The 20,557-nt window shown below is 44.9% G+C and overlaps 2 protein-coding genes across 2 annotated transcripts in view; both read left to right on the top strand.

Moving 5' to 3' along the window:
* Window positions 1–20,557, top strand: part of LOC309807971 (forkhead-associated domain-containing protein 1-like) — a gene marked incomplete at both ends in the record, with an annotated part of 251,083 nt that overhangs the window by 205,768 nt on the left and 24,758 nt on the right. The window lies entirely within an intron of this gene.
* The window catches only part of LOC309807972 (forkhead-associated domain-containing protein 1-like), a gene marked incomplete at both ends in the record, with an annotated part of 78,550 nt that overhangs the window by 41,381 nt on the left and 16,612 nt on the right, over window positions 1–20,557 (top strand). Inside the window, 3 exons of the mRNA XM_082627983.1 lie at window positions 3,128–3,237; window positions 6,334–6,570; window positions 18,737–18,845. Coding sequence (XP_082484109.1) covers window positions 3,128–3,237; window positions 6,334–6,570; window positions 18,737–18,845 — 456 coding nt within the window. The remainder of the gene's footprint in view (window positions 1–3,127; window positions 3,238–6,333; window positions 6,571–18,736; window positions 18,846–20,557) is intronic.

The following is a 20,557-nucleotide window of genomic DNA, read 5'->3' as shown; positions in this document are numbered from 1 at the left end:
TAAAAGCATAGGCTCTGAATCCAACAAACTTAGGTTCATCCCTTGACTCTACCACTTACCAGCTGTGTGTCCTTGAGCAGATGACTTGACGTCTCTGTGCCTCATACCTCTCACGTATAAAATGGAGATGGGAATAATAATGCCTATCTCACTGGGTTGTTATGAAGACGAAATCGTATCCTGCGTGTAAGTGCTGAGCGCAGCGCCAGGTGCATAGCGAACATTCAGTAAATATTAAAATATTTAATATTTTAATATTTAAATTTTAATTTTTTTTTTTTTTTTTCTTTTTGCGGTATGCGGGCCTCTCACTGCCGTGGCCTCTCCCGTTGCGGAGCACAGGCTCCGGATGCGCAGGCCCAGCGGCCATGGCTCACGGGCCCAGCCGCTCCGCGGCACATGGGATCCTCCCAGACCGGGGCACGAACCCGCATCCCCTGCATCGGCAGGCGGACTCTCAACCACTGCGCCACCAGGGAGGCCCTAAATTTTAATATTTTAATAATTTTAATATTTAAATTTTAAATATTAAAATTTAAAAATTAAGTTATTACCTAACCATGATTGTTATTTAACTTTTATTTACAACTTACAATGTCTGAAAGACACAGTTAAGGTGCACACATACTGCCCCTGGTGCAGACTGGTGATTATTGGAGCGCACCAGGACAGCTGGGGGTTGTTAAAATATTAAAGTAACTTCCCTGCCCTTTGGCCAACAGCTCATGCCCGAAAATTCTTAAAGTGCCTGCGTCCCCATATCCGCCTTCCCACCGCCCCAGCCCTCCCGACCCTCCCTGGGGCTTCTCCCCACTGGGACCTCCGAAGGATCCGGCAGCTAGAGTTAAGCCGGTTTGGTCATACATGGCCCTTAAGTTCTTTCTGATAAATAACAGCAGCCGGTAAAGAAGTTTGGGGCAGGTGAGGGGTAACTGCTCCAGCACCTCCCTGCCTGGGTGTAAGGAAAGCGAGTCTCAGAGCAAATTCTAGCCCCACAAAGACTTTCGGTAAACACACCTTCCCTAATAAAGGGACCCCATCGATCAGCCTGTTCTGTAAGTTTTATGAAGTCCCCCCTCCGGCCATCATCTTGCGGGGAAGGGTCCCTCAAGACAGCCACGACAGGGTTGCAGAGGCAGCCGGAGTCACCCCTAGAGATGGCATCAGATGCCAGAACTCTAAGCTGAGACTGGACAGGGGCCCATTTAGGGTCAGACCCCGTGGCCCTCCCTGGGGACACAGGCCAGGCAGTACCTTCCTCCAGTGGGAGCCGATTTCTTGAGGAATCTGAAAACAGATCAAGTCTTCCTCCTGAAAATTCAGTTTCCAAATTGAGATACACAATCAGTGTAAAATAAACCCCAGATTTCAAAGGCTTCATGCCTCGAAGAAAAAGAATATAAAATATCTCCATATTTTTTGTCGATTACGTGTTGAAATGATGTTTTTTTAATGTATTGGGTTAAATCAAATTGATCATTAAAAAATTCATCTCTCCTTTTTACCTTTTTAACGTGACTACGAGAAAATTGAAAATTGCATTCTGTAGCTCCCTTAGTTCTCTATCAGTCACTGCTGCTGTAGTCAGTTAGGACTTTGCTGCTCAGGATCCAAGAGAGTCAGATGGGGGCAGTGAGCTTCAAATAAAAGTTTTCTAATCATGGACCTAGTTGGGGAGGTGGAGGGAGAGAAAATGGGCAGCTGCTGAAGTTCCAGGCCCTTGTGTTCCTCGTGCCCCAGGAAACAGTGTGGCCAGGGCTGCTCATTCAACACGCAAGGCTGTGCATTCTCCGGGCACCACAGGCCATCAGCTATGTCCACTAGAGGTTCTGGGGTCCACAAAGAGGTTTGAGACCTGGCTGGGGGGCAGGAATCTTTGACTCTAAAATGCATAAATAAAAAATACAGAAGCAAAATGAATAAATGATGAATGTCCACAAACATGACAGTGCGTGCTTCATTCATCATTAATGTTAATACTCATTAAAGTTTCATCACCACTGAAAACAATTTGTTCAGTTTCTCACTTCACAAGAAGATAAGAATGTGCAGTGACTGTCCAGAAACCATAGTCGCTTGGAAATTTAAAATATGCTGCTTGGGCCCAAGTGATCTCACACGTAGAATTATAGAAATCTTTACAAACGTTTCTACACCAATAAAAAGAAATGTATTCAGTGTTGATGTGAGTGAATTGCGAGATGTCTGATGTGATACAGAGTGGGGTCCCCAAACACAATGCCATAATCCCTGAAAGTCATATAAAAAGGCCTTGTAATACTGGGGTAAATAAGAAAAAATATAGGAAAGCTTAAATGTCTATCAAGTGGATCCTAGTTAAACACGTCTGGCACACTTGGACAATGGACCACAATGCTACCCTGGAAAAGAACCAAGTACAGCTACAAATACTGACATGGGGAGATGTTTTTGATATTGTTAGCTGAAAAGTAAGCTGGATAAGAATCTCTGTCATGTAAATGCATTTTTGTTTTTTGACAAGATATGACTGCAATAAAAAATATAGCTAATGTTTAGTGCTAAATGCTCTACTTGAGGGGTCAGCAAACTTTTCCTGTAAAGAGCCAGATAGTAAATACTTTAGGACTTGTGGGTCACATGGTCTCTGCTGCAACTACTCAGCTCTGCCTTTGTAGCTGGAAAGCAGCCATAAATAATATGTAAATGAATCACTGTGGCTGTGTTGCAATAAAACTTTATTTACAAACATAGGCAGAAGGCCAGATTTGGCCGCAGGGCCATAGTTTGCCAACCCCTGCTCTATATCATTATTCTATTTAATCTCCAGATAGCCCTTTATAACAGAGACTATCAGGGATCCTGAATTATGTATGTGGAAACGAAGGCTTAGAAAGAGCAAATGACTTGCCCAAGGTCATCAGCTCTTATGCGGCATAGAAAAAAGTCTGGAAAGAGGCACACCACAGTGCATCAGTGCAGTTAACGCTGGGGAAGAGAAATGAGGCAGCTCTTACCCTTTCCAGTCCTCCTGTAATGCTTTCAGTGCATAAGTCTCATGAATGTGAAGGTTAATCTGAAAATATTCTTTAAGACTTTGGGGAAACTCACAGTCTCCTCTGCATTCTCTGTTGATCTTGTGTGTTAGTGTGGACCAACGCGGCGGAACTGTCGGAACAATCAGTGGCCGAGGAAATTCCTGGGGCAGAGCCCTACAGAGAAATTTTTGTGGACCAGGACCTGTCCCAGCACGATAAGGTGAGGGGTCTTGGGGAAGCACAGAGCTACAGCAGCAAGAGGGACCATGGAGAGATTGCCACTGCCTCTTGTTCTCTGTGTCTCAAGGACTGTCCCTTTTTCCTACTTCCAAGAAACCACCTCTTCCTCCCAAGACATTCAGCCAGGTTTGGCCACTGCTCATTTTATCCCAAATAACATCTACAACTACAAGGTACTGAGCACCTACTGTGTGCTGGGCCATGTCCTGTGCACTTGACATTTATTAGCTCGTTAATCTTCACCATCTTCAAAATAGATTTTATCAGCCTCACTTTGCAGATGAGGAAACTGAAGCTCAGAGAGGTTCAGTGATGTGTTCACGGCTGCCCAGTGCAAGGAGCAGTGTTAGGATTCAAAGCGAGGTCTGGTTAGCTTCTCAGCGGGTACTTCTAACTCCCACACAGTAATCACTTGGTCAACCTTCAGTGATGGAACAGTGATGCAAAAACATGTTCCTAGCAGGAGGAATTGAGCCCTGAAGTCAGGGAGGCCTGGGCCAAGAGACTCGTTAAAGAACCAGAGAGGTTTAAAGCAGGGATGCAAGCAGAACAGGTGGATTCAAGCCATCCTGGGAAGGGCCCAGGTCAATTTCTCCCCACTTAGACACGACTCAAAAGTTACTCTAAAAGAAGCAGTCTATAATATCTCGCTTTCCTTCAGGGCCAGGGCCTGCTCCTGCAGCAATTCTCAGAGTTTGTGAGGAGGAGACCTACCTGGGGTTCTTGTCAGACACGGAAATCCAAACCTTCAGGAGGCAGGGGGTTCCAACCCAGGCATCCTGGGACCAGACTCTGAAAAATGTTGCAGAAAGGCGAGAAGCCACGCTCAGATTCTGTATTTATCGCTGTGTAACAAGCCATCCCAAAACTTAGCGGCTTCAAACAGCAATTCATTATTCCCCAGAATCTATGGGTTGACCTAGAAGGTTCCTTTGCTCGTGTCCCCTGGCCTCACTAATGCGGCCTCAGTAAGCCGCTGGCTTGGCCAGGTTGGTGGTCGGTCTCCATTGGCCTCCTTCCCACATCTAGGGCCTCAGCCAGGACGCCTGGACTGGTGCGCCCCTTTGTGCATGTGGTTTTTCATCACAGCACGGTGGTCTCGGGGTTCCCAGGGGGCCAGAGCAGAAGCTGCACAGCCTGTAAGAACTTGCCTGGAGATCATGCAGCATCACTTCCACTCCATTCCGTTAGTTAAAGCAAGTCACGGGGCCAGCCCAGACTAGAGGGTGGGGAAATAGACTGGATGGCAAAACTGCAAAGTATTTGTTGCCATTTTTCAACCTGCCTCAATTTTAACTTGGAAATATAGTGCAACCACTATAATTTTTTCTATTTATAGAAAATTTTTATAAGCCATTTATCATTTTTTCTATTTATAATAGAAAGAATTCTTTCTCTTTATAAGCCATTTCTACCCTAACTTGCCAGGACTCCTTCAAGTGACAATAAACAAATTAGCTTGAGGGGGAGCATTGATTAGCTCAACTTATTGGAAAATTTAAAGGACCACTAGCTTCAGGTATGGCTAGATCCAGGAGCTTGAATAATGTCATCAGAACACCTCCTCACTACCAACCTCTCCCCTCTGTTTCCCTCAGAGTCTGGCTTTCTACATGACGCTGGCTTTGTGTGTCAGAAAAGACAAACTCAGGCAAACAAGCCTACATATTTAAAGTTTATGATCCAAAAGAAGGCAAGATGCTCTCCCTCTGTAATCGATGTGTGAAATCTCTGATTGACCAGCTTGGGCCACATGCACATGGGGAGGTGGGACAGGAAGGAGCAGGGCACATGACTGACAATCCTACCCAGACCCCATGGAAGGAGGAACGCTCCCTCCAGAAGGGCAAAGGGACCCTCACCAGGAAAGCAGAACCCACAGCTGTCCACTGCCCTCTGCAAACTTCTTATATTCCAGCACTGGCACGGGGCCTGGCACTTAGTTGCTGCCCGATGAATGTTTGTTGCATGAAAAATGAATAAGCACCTGGCTGATCATAACAGGGTGAAACAGGGGAAACTGCCCAGGAGTAGGGAATATGTCTGATGCTCTCTCTTGAAGTTTTGCCACCAACTTTCACAAGGACCCAAAGGAAGGCCCCTGGCAGCAGCTGGCAATGTCAGACAGGCTTTCTCATGAGCGAGACCCTGTCCTTCCCCCGGTCACGGAGCTAGCAGGTCGTGAGGCTGACTGGACGGCTCTCCTGGGAATGAGCTGGCCCAGAAATTGCCCATTTACCTCCTCCCGTGACTGCTTTGGAAAAGGCCTCTGGGGAATTTTTTCTTCTTCTTCTTCTTCAGTTTTTCTGACATTTTATTGATAACGTCTGGTGAGAAGTTTGGGGGAATTTTTTTTTCCTTTTTTGGAAAACCTAACCAATTCTTTGGCTGCAGAGCTTTATCACTGGAGAGATGGAGGACAGGGTTAATTATACCTGTGGGTACAGTCTACCAGCAATTTTGTTTTTCCAGCCGAAAGTTGACATGAGCCCATGCAAATAAATCAGTATTCCTGTCTCATTTACTTTCCAGATTGAGTTACCTGGAAAAAATTCATACATGAATAGCCAAAAGAGTCAGGAAATATTAGAAGAGAGGAAAGGGAAAACAAATAGTTAAGAATGTTTTAAGTTAAAACAAATAACCCTCATTATAGGCAGAATGTGGTCAAACAGAATGTTGTTTTCCTAACTACCTTTCCTAGGTCCCCAGTGTGCTAGGCTGTATATTATAAATGAAAACACTCTAAGTAAACTTTCTAGCAACAAAAGTTCCCAAGTGGGATGGTTGTTCTTAATATGAAAGTCTAATTCTCGGGGAAAGGAAAGTTTCCGTACCTGTGAGGTATAGACATCCATTACAAGAGTCTATATACAGTTACCTCATTTTAACCCAATTCTTGTCTCTATGAGATTTTCGAAGTGACAGAGATAGCCTTGAAAGTCTGCTTTTTCCCTCCCTGCCTGCCCTCACCTTCCCAAAGAATGATACCATATTTTTCCTGTCTTTCTTTAAATGGGCTCAGCCTTACACCCAGACCCACACCTAGTAAATTTCCCATCTGGCCTCCACCCAGGATGAAATAATTCTGCTGCTGGGAAAAGAAGTCAGCCGTCTCTCCGATTTTGAACTTGAATCTAAATACAAAGACACCATGATAGCAAGCCTGCAGAACCAATTGGCCAACCTGAGCCAGAAGCTGTTGGAAACAGCTGCCTCCAGGCAGAAGGAGAGGGTGATCCCGCCCAAGTTTCAGGTTCTGCATGAAGAGGACGATGCCCAACAGAGAGAGATCCAGAGCTTGAAAAATCAGGTAGGGCTCAGAGACAAGTGGGTCGGGGCCTTGGGGTCACAACACAGGGTGACAGCTCTCAGGTAGAGCCTGGGGGGAGCCACCCGGGTAGTTAGAAATGGGCAGTGAGCACAGCATGGTGAGGAGTACAGTTCCAGGGAGTGCAGGGTTGGCAAGTTTCTAGCCTTGTAAGAACAATATTAGATTTGATTAAGTGCCTACCATGTTCAGGCCCCGGTGCAGGTGCTTTGGGTGCATTAGCTTATTTATTTATTTATTTATTTATTTATTTATTTATTTATTTATTTTATTTATTTATTTATGGCTGCATTGGGTCTTCGTTGCTGTGCACGGGCTTTCTCTAGTTGCAGTGAGCAGGGTCTACTCTTCACTGTGGTGCATGGGCTTCTCATTTCAGTGGCTTCTCTTGCTGCAGAGCATGGGCTCTAGGCACGTGGGCTTCAGTAGTTGCAGCATGAGGACTTCAGTAGCTGTGGCTCACGGACTCTAGAGTGTAGGCTCAGTAGTTGTGGCCCACGGGCATAGTTTCTCCACAGCATGTGGGATCTTCCTGGACCAGGGCTCGAACTCCTGTCCCCTGCATTGGCAGGGGGATTCTTAACCACTGCACCATGAGGGAAGTCCCCTCATTAGCTATTTAAACCTCAGTCTTCTGACACATGCCATTCTACAGATGAGGAGACTGAGGCACGCTCAGCGATGCCCAGGAGCTTGTTACAGCTTGCACAGCAAGTGAGAGACAGTGATGTGATTTGGGCTCAGCTCTGCCACCTTGTACACCTCATGCTTTCACACCCACTTTGCATTTCCACCCAACTCCTGTCGCTTCAGTGACCACTTCTCACACCCACCCGGACCCAGCCAGAAAGAGCTGGAGATGGGGAGAAGGAACCCCACAGTGTTCCAAACACTGAGGCCTTTATCAAACCCTGAAGGCAGCTGCTGGTTCATTTATAGGGAATTTCACCAAAAATTCTCCACCCAGAATGTCTGGGTTTACCAGTCAACTTCCTTCCTCCTGAAACTAAATCCAAAAGAAAAAAAAAATTTTTTCTTAAGTTTTAAAGAACTACTTTAAAATTGGCCACTGATCTGGTACATAAATTATATCTCAACAACGTTGATAAAAAAGCAATTGGAAATTGATGAATTTTGGCCTCAGTGCATAATTCTGCTTAAAACCGTAGTCAGATTTGGTTCAACATGACGGAGTAGAAGGACATGCTGTCACTCCCTCTTTCGAGAACACTGGAATCACAACTAACTGCTGAACAATCATCGACAGGAAGACACTGGAACTCACCAAAAAAGATACCCCACGTGCAAAGACAAAGGAGAAGGCGCAAAGAGACAGTAGGAGGGGCGCAATCCCAATGAAATCAAATCCCATCACTGCTGGGTGGGTGACTCACAAACTGGAGAACACTTATACCACAGAAGTCCACCCACTGGAGTGAAGGTTCTGAGCCCCACGTCGGGCTTCCCAACCTGGGGGTCCGGCAATGGGAGGAGGAATTCCTAGAGACTCAGACTTTGAAGGCTAGTGGGATTTGATTGCAGGACTTTGGCAGGACTGGGGGAAAGAGCGATTCCACTCTTGGAGGGCACACACAAAGTAGTGTGTGCATTGGGACCCAGGGGAAGGAGCAGTGACCCCATAGGAGACTGAACCAGACCTACCTGCTAGTGTTGGTGGGTCTCCTGCAGAGGCGGGGGGCAGCTGTGGCTCACCAAGGGACAAGGACACTGGCAGCAGAAGTTCTGGGAAGTATTCCTTGGCATGAGCCCTCCCAGACTATGCCATTATCCCCACCAAAGAGCCCGGGTAGGCTCCAGTGTTGGGTCACTTCAGGCCAAACAACTAACAGGGAGGGAACCCAGACCCACCCATCAGCAGACAAGCAGATTAAAGTTTTACTGAGCTCTGCCTACCAATGCCACAGCCAGCTCTACCCACCACCAGTCCCTCCTATCAGGAAACTTCCACAAGCCTCTTAGATAGCCTCATCCACCAGAGGGCAGACAGCAGCAACAAGAAGAACTACAATCCTGCAGCTTGTGGAACAAAAACAATATTCACAGAAAGACAGAAAAGATGAAAAGGCAGAGGGCTATGTAACAGATGAAGGAACAAGGTAAAACCCCAGAAAACAACTAAATGAAATGTAGATAGGCAACCTTCCAGAAAAAGAATTCAGAATAATGATAGTGAAGATGATGCTGGACCTCAGAAAAAGAATGGAGGCAAAGATCGAGAAGATGCAAGAAATGTTTAACAAAGATCTAGAAGAATTCAAGAACAAACAAACAGAGATGAACAATACAATAACTGAAAAAAAAAAAACCACACTAGAAGGAATCAATAGAATAACTGAGGCAAAAGAACGGATAAGTGACCTGGAAGACAGAATGGTGGAATTCACTGCTGCGGAACAGAATAAAGAAAAAAGAATGAAAAGAAATGAAGACAGCTTAAGAGACCTCTGGGCCAACATTAAACACAACAACGTTCACATTATACGGGTCCCAGAAGGAGAAGAGAGAGAGAAAGGACCCGAGAAGATATTGAAGAGATTATAGTCAAAAACTTCCCTAACATCGGAAAGGAAATAGCCACCCAAGTCCAGGAAGCACAGAGAGTCCCATACAGGAGAAACCCAAGGAGAAACACACCGAGACACATAGTAATCAACTTGGCAAAAATTAGAGAAAAATTATTGACAGCAGCAAGGGAAAAATGACAAATAACATACAAGGGAACTCCCAGAAGGTTAACAGCTGATTTCTCAGCAGAAACTCTACCAACCAGAAGGGAGTGGCATGATATACTTAAAGTGATGAAAGGGAAGAACGTACAACCAAGATTACTCTACCCAGCAAGGATCTCATTGAGATTCGATGGAGAAATCAAAAGCTTTACAGACAAGCAAAAGCTAAGAGAATTGAGCACCACCAAACCAGCTCTACAACAAATGTTAAAGGAACTTCTCTAAGTGGGAAACACAAGAGAAGAAAAGGACCTACAAAAACAAACCCAAAACAATTAAGAAAATGGTCATAGAAACATACATATCGATAATTACCTTAAATGTGAATGGATCAAATGCTCTAACCAAAAGACACAGGGTTGCTGAAAGGATACAAAAACAAGACCCATCTATATGCTGTCTCCAGGCGACCCACTTCAGACCTAGGGACACATACAGACTGAAAGTGAGGGGATGGAAAAAGATATTCCATGCAAATGGAAATCAAAGGAAAGCTGGAGTAGCAATACTCATATCAGGTAAAATACACTTTAAAATAAAGAATGTTACAAGAGACAAGGAAGGACACTACGTAACGATCAAGGGATCAATCCAAGAGGAAGATATAACAATTATAAATATATATGCACCCAACATAGGAACACCTCAATACAAAAGGCAATCGCTAACAGCTCTAAAAGAGGAAATCAACAGTAACACAATAATAGTGGGGGACTTTAACACCTCACTTACACCAATGGACAGATCATCCAAAGAGAAAATTAATAAGGAAACACAAGCTTTAAATGACACAATAGACCAGATAGATTTAATTGATATTTGTAGGACATTCCATCCTAAAACAGCAGATTACACTTTCTTCTCAAGTGCGCATGGAACATTTTCCAGGATAGATCACGTTTTGGGTCACAAATCAAGCCTCAGGAAATTTAAGAAAATTAAAATCATATCAAGCATCTTTTCTGACCACAACGCTATGAGATTAGAAATGAATTACAGGGAAAAACCTGTAAAAAACACAAACACATAGAGGCTAAACATTACGTTACTAAATAACCAAGAGATCACTGAAGAAATCAAAGAGGAAATCAAAAAATACCTTGAGACAAATGACAATGAAAACATGACGATCCAAAACCTATGGGATGCAGCAAAAGCATCCCATAGTTCTAAGAGGGAAGTTCATAGCTATACAAGCCTACCTCAAGAAACAAGAAAAATCTCAAATAAACAATCTAACGTTACACCTAAAGGAACTAGAGAAAGAAGAACAAACAAAACCCAAAGTGAGCAGAAGGAAAGAAATCATAAAGATCAGAGCAGAAATAAATGAAATAGAAACAAAGAAACCAATAGCAAAGATCAATAAAACTAAAAGCTGGTTCTTTGAGAAGTTAAACAAAATTGATAAACCATTAGCCAGACTCATCAAGAAAAAGAGGGAGAGGACTCAAATCAATAAAATTAGAAAGGAAAAAGAAGTTACAACAGACACCGCAGAAATACAAAGCATCCTAAGAGACAACTACAAGCAACTCTATGCCAATAAAATGGACAACCTGGAAGACATGAACAAATTCTTAGAAAGTTATAACCTTTCAAGTCTGAACCAGGAAGAAATAGAAAATATGAACAGACCAATCACAAGTAATGAAATTGAAACTGTGATTAAAAATCTTCCAATAAACAGAAGTCCAGGACCAGAAGGCTTCACAGGTGAATGCTATCAAACATTTAGAGACGAGCTAACACCCATCTTTCTCAAACTCTTCCAAAAAATTGCAGAGGAAGGAACACTCCCAAACTCATTCTCTGAGGCCACTATCACCCTGATACCAAAACCAGACAAAGATACTACAAAAAAAGAAAATTACAGACCAATATCACTGATGAATATAGATGCAAAAATCCTCAACAAAATACTAGCAAACAGAATCCAACAACACATTAAAAGGATCATACACCATGATCAAGTGGGATTTATCCCAAAGAGGCAAGGATTCTTCAATATATGCAAATCAATCAATGTGATACACCATATTAACAAATTGAAAAAGAAAAACCATATGATCATCTCAATGGATGCAGAAAAAGCTTTTGACAAAATTCAACTCTGATTTATGATAAAAACTCTCGAGAAAGTGGGCATAGAGGGAACCTACTTCACCATAGTAAAGGCCATATATGACAAAGGCACAGCAAACATCATTCTCAATGGTGAAAAACTGAAAGCATTTCCTCTCAGATCAGGAACAAGACAAGGATGTCCACTCTCACTACTATTCTTCAACATAGTTTTGGAAGTCCTAGCCACAGCAATCAGTGAAGAAAAAGCAATAAAAGGTATCCAAATTGAAAAAGAAGTAAAACTGTCACTGTTTGCAGATGACAGGATACTCTACAGAGAGAATCCTAAAGATGCCACCAGAAATCTACTAGAGCTAATCAATGAACTTGGTAAAGTTGCAGGACACAAAATGAATGCACAGAAATCTCTTGCATTCCTATACACTAATGATGAAAAATCTGAAAGAGAAATTAAGGAAACACTCCCATGTACCACTGCAACCAAAAAATACAATACCTAGGAATAAACCTACCTAGGGAGACAAAGACCTGTATGCAGAAAACTGTAAGACACTGATGAAAGCAATTAAAGATGATAGCAACAGATGGAGAGATATACCATGTTCTTGGATTGGAAGCATCAATATTGTGAAAATGACTCTACTACCCAAAGCAATCTACAGATTCAATGCAATCCCTATCAAATTACCAATGGCATTTTTTAGAGAACTAGAATAGAAAAGCTTAAAATTTGTGTGGAGACACAAAAGACCCCGAATAGCCAAAGCAGTCTTGAGGGAAAAAAACGGAGCTGGAGGAATCAGACTCCCTAACTTCAGCCTATACTACAAAGCCACAGTAATCAAGACAATGTGGTACTGGCACAAAAACAGAAATATAGGTCAATGGAACAGAATAGAAAGCCCAGAGATAAACCCACACACCTATGGTCAACTAATCTATGACAAAGGAGTCAAGGATATACAGTGGAGAAAAGACAGTCTCTTCAATAAGTGGTGCTGGGAAAACTGGACAGCTACATGTAAAAGAATGAAATTAGAACACTCCCTAACGCCATACACAAAAATAAACTCAAAACGGATTAGAGACCTAAATGTAAGACCAGACACTCTAAAATTCTTAGAGGAAAACATAGGAAGAACACTCTTTGACATAAATCACAGCAAGATATTTTTTGATCCACTTCCTAGAGTAATGGAGATAAATACAAAAATAAACAAATGGGACCTAATGAAACTTCAAAGCTTTTGCACAGCAAAGGACCATAAACAGGATGAAAAGACAACCCTCAGACTGGGGGAAAATATTTGCAAAGGAAGCAACTGACAAATGATTAATATCCAAAATATATAAAGAGCTCATGCAGCTCAATATTAAAAAAACAAACAACCCAATCCAAAAATGTGCAGAATACCTAAATAGACGTTTCTCCAAAGAAGATATACCGCTGGCCAAGAAGCACATGAAAAGCTGCTCAACATCATTAATTATTAGAGAAATGCAAATCAAAACTGCAGTGAGGTATCACCTCACACCAGTTAGAATGGGCATCATCAGAAAATCTACAAACAACAAATGCTGGAGACGGTGTGGAGAAAAGGGGACCGTCTTGCACTGTTGGTGGGAATGTAAATTGATACAGCCACGATGGAGAACAGTATGGAGGTTCCTTACAAAACGAAAAATAGAATTACCATAGGACCCAGCAATCCCACTACTGGGCATATACCCAGAGAAAACCATAATTCAAAAAGCCACATGCACCCCAGTGTTCATTGCAGTACTATTTACAATAGCCAGATCATGGAAGCAACCTAAATGCCCATCAACAGACGAATGGTTAAAGAGGAAATGGTACATATGTACAATGGAATATTACTCAGCCATGAAAAGGAACAAAATTGGGTCATTTGTAGAGACGTGGATGCATCTAGAGACTGCCATACAGAGTGAAGTAAGTCAGAAAGAGAAGAACAAATATCATATATTAACGCATATATGTGGAACCTAGAAAAATGGTAAAGATGAACCAGTTTGCAGAGCAGAAATGGAGACACACATGTAGAGAACAAACGTATGGACACCAAGGGGAGAAAGCGGCAGGGGGTGGTGGTGGTGGTATGATGAATTGAGAGATTGGGATTTACATGTATACACTGATGTGTATAAAATGGGTGACTAATAAGAAAAATATAAATAAATAAACATTTTAAAAAAGGAGAGAGGAAAAAAAAAAACCATAGTCAATGCTTGGGGGCCTTTGTTCTCTTGTTCTCTGTTTACTGTCTTTCCCTCTGTAACCGATTCTAGGTACACAGTTTCAATCCTAGAAATGGTGCTCTAGAAAGGACACAGATTGTGTATGGTGAACCTAGGAGATTCTAGCAGGAAACTGTAAGCTCCATGAAGGCAAAGGTTGGGCCCAGTAACCTTCTAGAACTCTGTTAGGACCGTGTCTGTTTGTCTGTTCTTTATTCATCCATCCACCCATCCGTCCATTAATCCAAAGAAATATTTTGGGGGGCCTATCCCGTGCCATGCCCTCTTCCAGGCTCTGAGAATTCAGCAGAGAACAAGACAGACTTGATCCTTCCCCCTGTTATGCTCTAGTGAGGGAGACAGAAAAAACAAGTCAACAAATACATGCTCTAATATGTAAATGAACTAATGACTCTCCTTCAAACCTGGTTTTGAAAAAACAATGAAAGTAACAGGTCCTGTAGGAATTATTAGTGCAAACAGCTACCTTGACAGGTAGCTGACACATTAATGAGCATCTTTTTCTTGAACTGAACCCAATTTTGCTGAAATATTCCTTTCAGTTATTCTCCCATTTCAGAGCTTTCCTGAGAAAATGACATGTCTTTTTCAGGTACATGGATGAGGCTGAATTATTCCCACATACCTTTTTTATTTTTGGCCATACCACGCGGCTTGCAGGATCTTAGTTCCCTGACCAGGGATCAAACCCAGGCCTCCAGCAGTGGAAGCACAGAGTCCTAACCACTGGACTGCCAGGGAATTCCCCACATACCATTTTTTAAATAATTGAAATATATTTGACATAGAATATTATATAATTTCCACATATCTTTGAATATCAGCCGGTCCCAATTTGAGTATTATTTAAAGTGGCTGCCGATATCTTGGGGAAAAAATGTTTTTTTACAAAGAAATTATCTAGAAATAATTACACTGATGCATCATGCTCTTGCCTCCCCTACCACTGGAGCTTCACTTATAACTGAAGAAGAATATTTTATAGCAAGGCATATATGAACCAGAGGCTCCATCGGTTTGAACTCAAATCGAGTTTCAACCACTGACATTTTAGTTTCTTAACTATTCTACTGCCTGCAGAGCATTCCACCAGAAGTGTAAGCCACATGGCAGGTTGATTTATGGTTCTGATTACTTTATGTGTTTTCCCTGGTCCCCGAAGGTGTGTGCATAATGATTTGCTCTCAGAGATCTTCGATCTGCTACAGTATCACTAGAAAATTCTTACCTCCATGTGCTCTTATACGCCTGTGCTAATTAGAAACCAAATTATCATCCTGAAAGAATCACTCCTCCTAGCACTCTTAACTTTCTTATGATTCAGTGCCCATTTTATTACACAGCTTAACAGACATTAAACATCTTGGAATTTATGCCATTACAAACAATATGGATATTTACTTTGATAGTAAAAGTATCAAAGAGGTTTGAAGACTCTTTGGAGTTTTCCAGCAATCCGAAATCCTAAAACTCTGACACTCAGATTGAAATATTTTCAATCTGTCAAAACCACTGGAGTCTTAGAGGGGAACGTATGTTTTCCCTTCTGGAAGTTTGTCTCTGTGTGTTCTATCTCTGGTATCATGCAAATAAAAGCATTAAGCTGAGAAGAGCTTACAAACACTTTCAGTGTTCCAAGGACCTTTTATGGAAAAGTTGTATTTCCCCCCAACAGAGAAAAGTAAGATGTGAAAGAATTTTTTCACTCAAAGTTTCCAAAGCACAAACATGCAAAAGTATAGCCTTGGGGAGAGTGGGGGTCAGAGTGGCCTGTGTCCCCGCAACTTCTAGCATAGACCCCCCCCAATAATGTCTCAGGTGCCCCAGGGAAAAAGTAAGTGTAACTGCCCCAAATGTCCTAGACTCTGAACCATGATGGTGTATGAAACGAGTCAGAAAACTTGTGAGACCTTGACGGTTCTGTTAATTCTACCAGAGTAATAATGACAAGATTTCCAAGGATACAAACCAAGACCAAAGGCTGTGAGCGCCATCTGGTGGCCATATCAGCACGCCCGAACTCCATTACCTGGGCATGCCCACCACCTCCCCCCAATCTTTTTTTTTTTTTTTTTTTTTTTTAGCGTGATGCCCGCAACCTGGTCTGATTGTAAACAGGGAATTTCCTGTATTTCTTCTTTTGGAGGGATTATTTTTATTTAAGACACTGAGTCTCTATTTACTCTTATAACAGTTATTTTTAATTTAATGCACGTTTTTAAGTTTAAAAAGGGAGCTGCTTCTACGAAAAACGCTAAGAAATTATAGTGGGACTAGCCAAGAGACATGGGAAAAATAGTGAAAGTGGTATATGAATGACTGAAGTTTAGGAACTCTCTTCGGGTGGGGTTGCCAGATAAAGTAAGGACACCCAGTTAAATTTGAATTTTAGAATTTCGTTGTAGTGTGTGTCCCAAATATTGCATGGGACACATTTGCACTGAAATATTATTCATTATCTGAAATCCTATTTTAAGTGAACATCCTTTTTTCCTCCCCTAAATCTGGCAACCTTACCTTAGGAGAACAAAGAAATTGCACCCAGGACTTCCCTGGTGGCACAGGGGTTAGGGATCCGCCTGCCAGTGCAGGGGACACGGGATCGAGCCCTGGTCCGGGAAGATCCCACCTGCCGTGGAGCATGTAAGCCTGTGCGCCACAACTACTGAGCGCTCGTGCCACAACTACTGAAGCCCGTGTGCTTAGAGCCCAGGCTCCGCAACAAGAGAAGGTGCCGCAATAAGCCTATGCACCGCAACAAAGACCCAACGCAGCCAAAAATAAATTAATAAATAAATAAAATTTATTTTTAAAAAAGGAAAAGAAATTGCATCCTTCTCCTTGTCACTTCCATTTTGATCTATCAAAACAAGCTAGTGGGGCTTCCCTGGTGGTGCAGTGGTTGACAGTCCGCCTGCCGATGCAGGGGACACAGGTTCGTGCCCCGGTCGGGGAAGATCCCACATGCTGCGGAGCGGCTGGGCCCGTGGGCCATGGCCACTGAGCCTGCACTTCCGGAGCCTGTGCTCCACAACGGGAGAGGCCACAACAGTGAGAAGCCCGCGTACAGCAAAAAAAAAAAAAACAAAAAACAAAACAAGCTAGCTCTTGTCCTGTCTACGGATTGCTTGACATTTATGCCCCAATAAACGTGTCCCTGTGGGAGTACTGAGGCCTGACATCTGAAAAATCACAGGGCAAAGGCCCACAGTGCACCTTGAGGTGGGAATGTCCGGGCCACTCAGAACAAGCAGTCTGGCCACATCAGACCGAGAGGGAGGGGGTTCTGGGCCCAGCTCTCTTTCCCGGGCTCTCGGGTACCTGCTCTGTGGAGGCCGAGGCCTGGCAGCTACTTTCGGGCCCTTACCAACGTTGCATTTGATGGAGAGCCTTCCGCACCCCACGTGTAGACCTAGACTCCTGGAGGGGGGCCCGCCCTTGAGGGGGCTCTGAGCCATGGACTTAGAGGGTGCTCACAGCAGCCATAGATAGAGCCGGCCTGTGGTGCTCCCACCCACGATTCCTGTATTTCCTTTATTTTTTTATTGTTTTTTTTTTGCGGTACGCGGGCCTCTCACTGTTGTGGCCTCTCCCATTGCGGAGCACAGGCTCCGGATGCGCAGGCTCGGCGGCCATGGCCCACAGACCCAGCCGCACCGCGGCATGTGGGATCTTCCCGGACTGGGTCACGAACCCGCGTCCCCTGCATCGGCAGGCGGACTGTCACCCACCTCGTCACCAGGGAAGCCCCTGTATTTCCTCTTAATAACAACCACACTGGCGTTTAAGTGAGCCTGGCAAGGCTTACAAATGCACACATAAAGATTACCAACTACCTTCCCCAGAGACGGACGAGGGAAGTTGAAGCTAAAACACACCGTGAGGGCTTCCCTGGTGGCGCAGTGGTCGAGAGTCCACCTGCCGATGCAGGGGACACGGGTTCGTGCCCCGGTCCGGAAAGATACCACATGCCGCGGAGTGGCTGGGCCCCTGAGCCATGGTCGCTGAGCCTGCGCGACCGGAGCCTGTGCTCTGCAATGGGAGAGGCCACAACTGTGAGAGGCCCGCATACAGCAAAAAAAAAACCAAAATAAACCCAAAACAAAAGAAAGAAAACACCCCGTGGGTAGTCAGAGGAGAGGACCGTCATAGCTCATCCCCCTGTGCCGTGTGCCAGGCTTGATCTGAGCACCTGTACACATGTTAACTTATTAAAATACTTCTAACAATCCTATCAGGTTGGGACTACCATCACCCCGCGTGCAGACTGAACAAAAGGAAACAGAATATGGTGTCCTCCTTGTGTTCACAAAGCCCGTTAACTGGCAGAGACAGGACTTGAAGGCCACAGTCCGGCTCCCGAGTCCATGCCTTGCTTTACAGCCTCCAACTTCTCACGCTCATTCCTAGAGCCACCTGGGAAGGAGGAACCAGGCAACTAAAGACTGGGTTTGAATCAGACTCCACGTCTGACCAGCCGCGTGATCCCGAGCAGGGGGCCTCGCCTCTCTGAGTCTCAACCTGGCTCCCTTGCAAAATGGGCACATTAATGGGAACGTCAGCCTTCAGCAACGCTGTGACGAGTATCAGTGTAGCATGTGTGAACGGGCTCTGTAAACTCTGGAGTGTTCTGTGAGGTATAAACTACCCTCTATTCTCATTAGAGGGAATTCCTTTCATAACCTGCTCCCGGCTCTTGAACTTTGCTGTGCATCCAGTCAGTGCTGGATGATCTGGAACCAACAGCTGGTCTATTTATGGCTGAAAACCCACAGGTCATAGGAAGACAGCAGCACCGGAGCCCCTGGGTGGCCACAAAGATAAGGTTCGTGTCTTGAGGACCGATGACATGGTGGTCACTGAAGGAACAGGCCCCTCCTGCCCCTTCCACTAGTGACAACTGAAAACCTTGGTTTCCCCAACACCCCGATCCAAGATCAGCCCGACTCTTTGCCCAACGTTGGAGAAGTACCGGCGTGTCCTGCAGGCCTGGCTGACCCCCTCTGACTGTGTGTTGCCTCCTTCCACAGATCAGTGCCCTACAGCAAGGCTACAACCAGGTGCTGAGCCAGACCCTGGAAATCACCTCCCTGAAGCACGAGGCCGAGAACTTAAGGAGGGACGCCGCAATCACGTCAGGTGAGGCCCTTCTGCATTCAGGCCCCAGAGCTTCTGCCCTCCCGCTGCAGACATCACCAGTCAACCCGCGCACCTGTGCCCGTGACATGGGTGCAGCCTCAGGGATCACCCGTGTCGGTGCATTAGAGTTCTCCCTCAGTGTAGGTTTCTTGCCACCCAGTTCCGAGGGCAGGGCCTGGTAAATATTTGAGAGAATGGTATCTCTTGGCTACAAGGTCTCCTGAGCACTGGCCCCACCAGGGAGAACACAGGTCGCCTTGTGGCTTGGGTGGTTCCACAAAGCAGCCTGAGTGCAAACTAGAGCATGGACAAAATGGGGTCACTCCTTTAAGGCACCCATAGTCTCACCCATTTCAGCCGAGTGCACCTGGGCCCAAAGGAAACCATTTTCTAATTTGATCAGAGGTGGTTCCCTGATAAAGGGCTTGGGTTGGGAGAGGGGCAGCCAATGCACAGCTGTGACTGAGCTTTGATTCCCTGGATTCCTTCATTGCTTCCACATGTTTCTTGAGCTCCTTCTAGGTGTCAGGCCCCGTTCCAGGCTCCGGGGAGGGAGAGCCAAGCAAGACAGTCAGATTCCTGTACTCACAGATTTGGGAGGGGGTGACAGACAATAAAAGTAAATGGATGAATAAACAAGCCCACTTCAGAGAGCAGTGGTGCTGTGGAGAAAATAAACTGTGTGTCGTGGTGGCCAGCGCTTCAAGGGGGGAGGCCAAGGGGGACCAGCTTAGTGGGTGTGCAACCATGGAACTCAGGTGGGACTTGAACCCGTGGGCTGGGACTCGAACCCAGTCAGAACCCACTATCTTTTAATCGAGATCATGCATCTGGTCTCGGGACTTACTAAAGCTCAGGTTCTTTATGTCTCATCGCAGAAAGAATTCAGTGAGAGACAAAGTAAGAAGTGGATTTCTTTAGAGAGAAACACACTCCACAGACAGAGTGTGGGCCATCTCAGAAGGCTAGAGGCCCCCAAATATGGGGCGGTTAGTTTTTATGGGCTGGGTAATTTTATAGGCTAATGAGTGGGAGGATTGGGACAACTCTAATATTTTGGGGAAGAGGCGGGGATTTCCAGGAATTGGGCCAACACCCACTTTTTTTTTTTTTTTTTTTTTCTGTACGCGGGCCTCTCGCTGTTGTGGTCTCTCCCGTTGCGGAGCACAGGCTCTGGACACGCAGGCTCAGTGGCCATGGCTCACGGGCCCATCCGCTCCACGGCATGTGGGATCTTCCCGGACCGGGGCACGAACCCATGTCCCCTGCATCGGCAGGCGGACTGTCAACCACCGCGCCACCAGGGAAGCCCCACCACCCACTTTTTGACCTTTATGGTCAGCCTCGGAACAGTCCTGGTGCTGGTGCGTGTGTCATTTTGCTCATGTATTACAATGAGCCTGTAATGGGGCTCCAGTTCCCCTGGAAGTCGAATCTTACGCCCCCTTGGACCTAGCCGATTCTAACCAGTTTATGCTGTATCCTCCACGGCTATGTCCTTCTTTTAGAGAGGACCTGTTTCAGGTGGGCAAGGACAAGCCAAGGGCAAGCGAGGCTGCGTGGAGTGAACAGAGGATTGTGGGGCTGGGCAGGGTCGGGGGGTCTGGGTTTTTATTCCAAGGGTGTTGGGAATCCAGTGGAGTTTTTTAAGCCGAAACTGACATGCCTAGAGACCTGAAGAGGATGGGACCACTCACAGACGAGGGGAGGGA

The sequence above is a fragment of the Mesoplodon mirus genome, assembly GCF_964341445.2.
Source record: "Mesoplodon mirus genome assembly, chromosome: 7".
NCBI classification, from domain to species: domain Eukaryota; kingdom Metazoa; phylum Chordata; class Mammalia; order Artiodactyla; family Ziphiidae; genus Mesoplodon; species Mesoplodon mirus.
The sequence above is the reverse complement of the archived record's forward strand: the minus strand, read 5'-3'. Positions and strand labels throughout refer to the sequence as shown.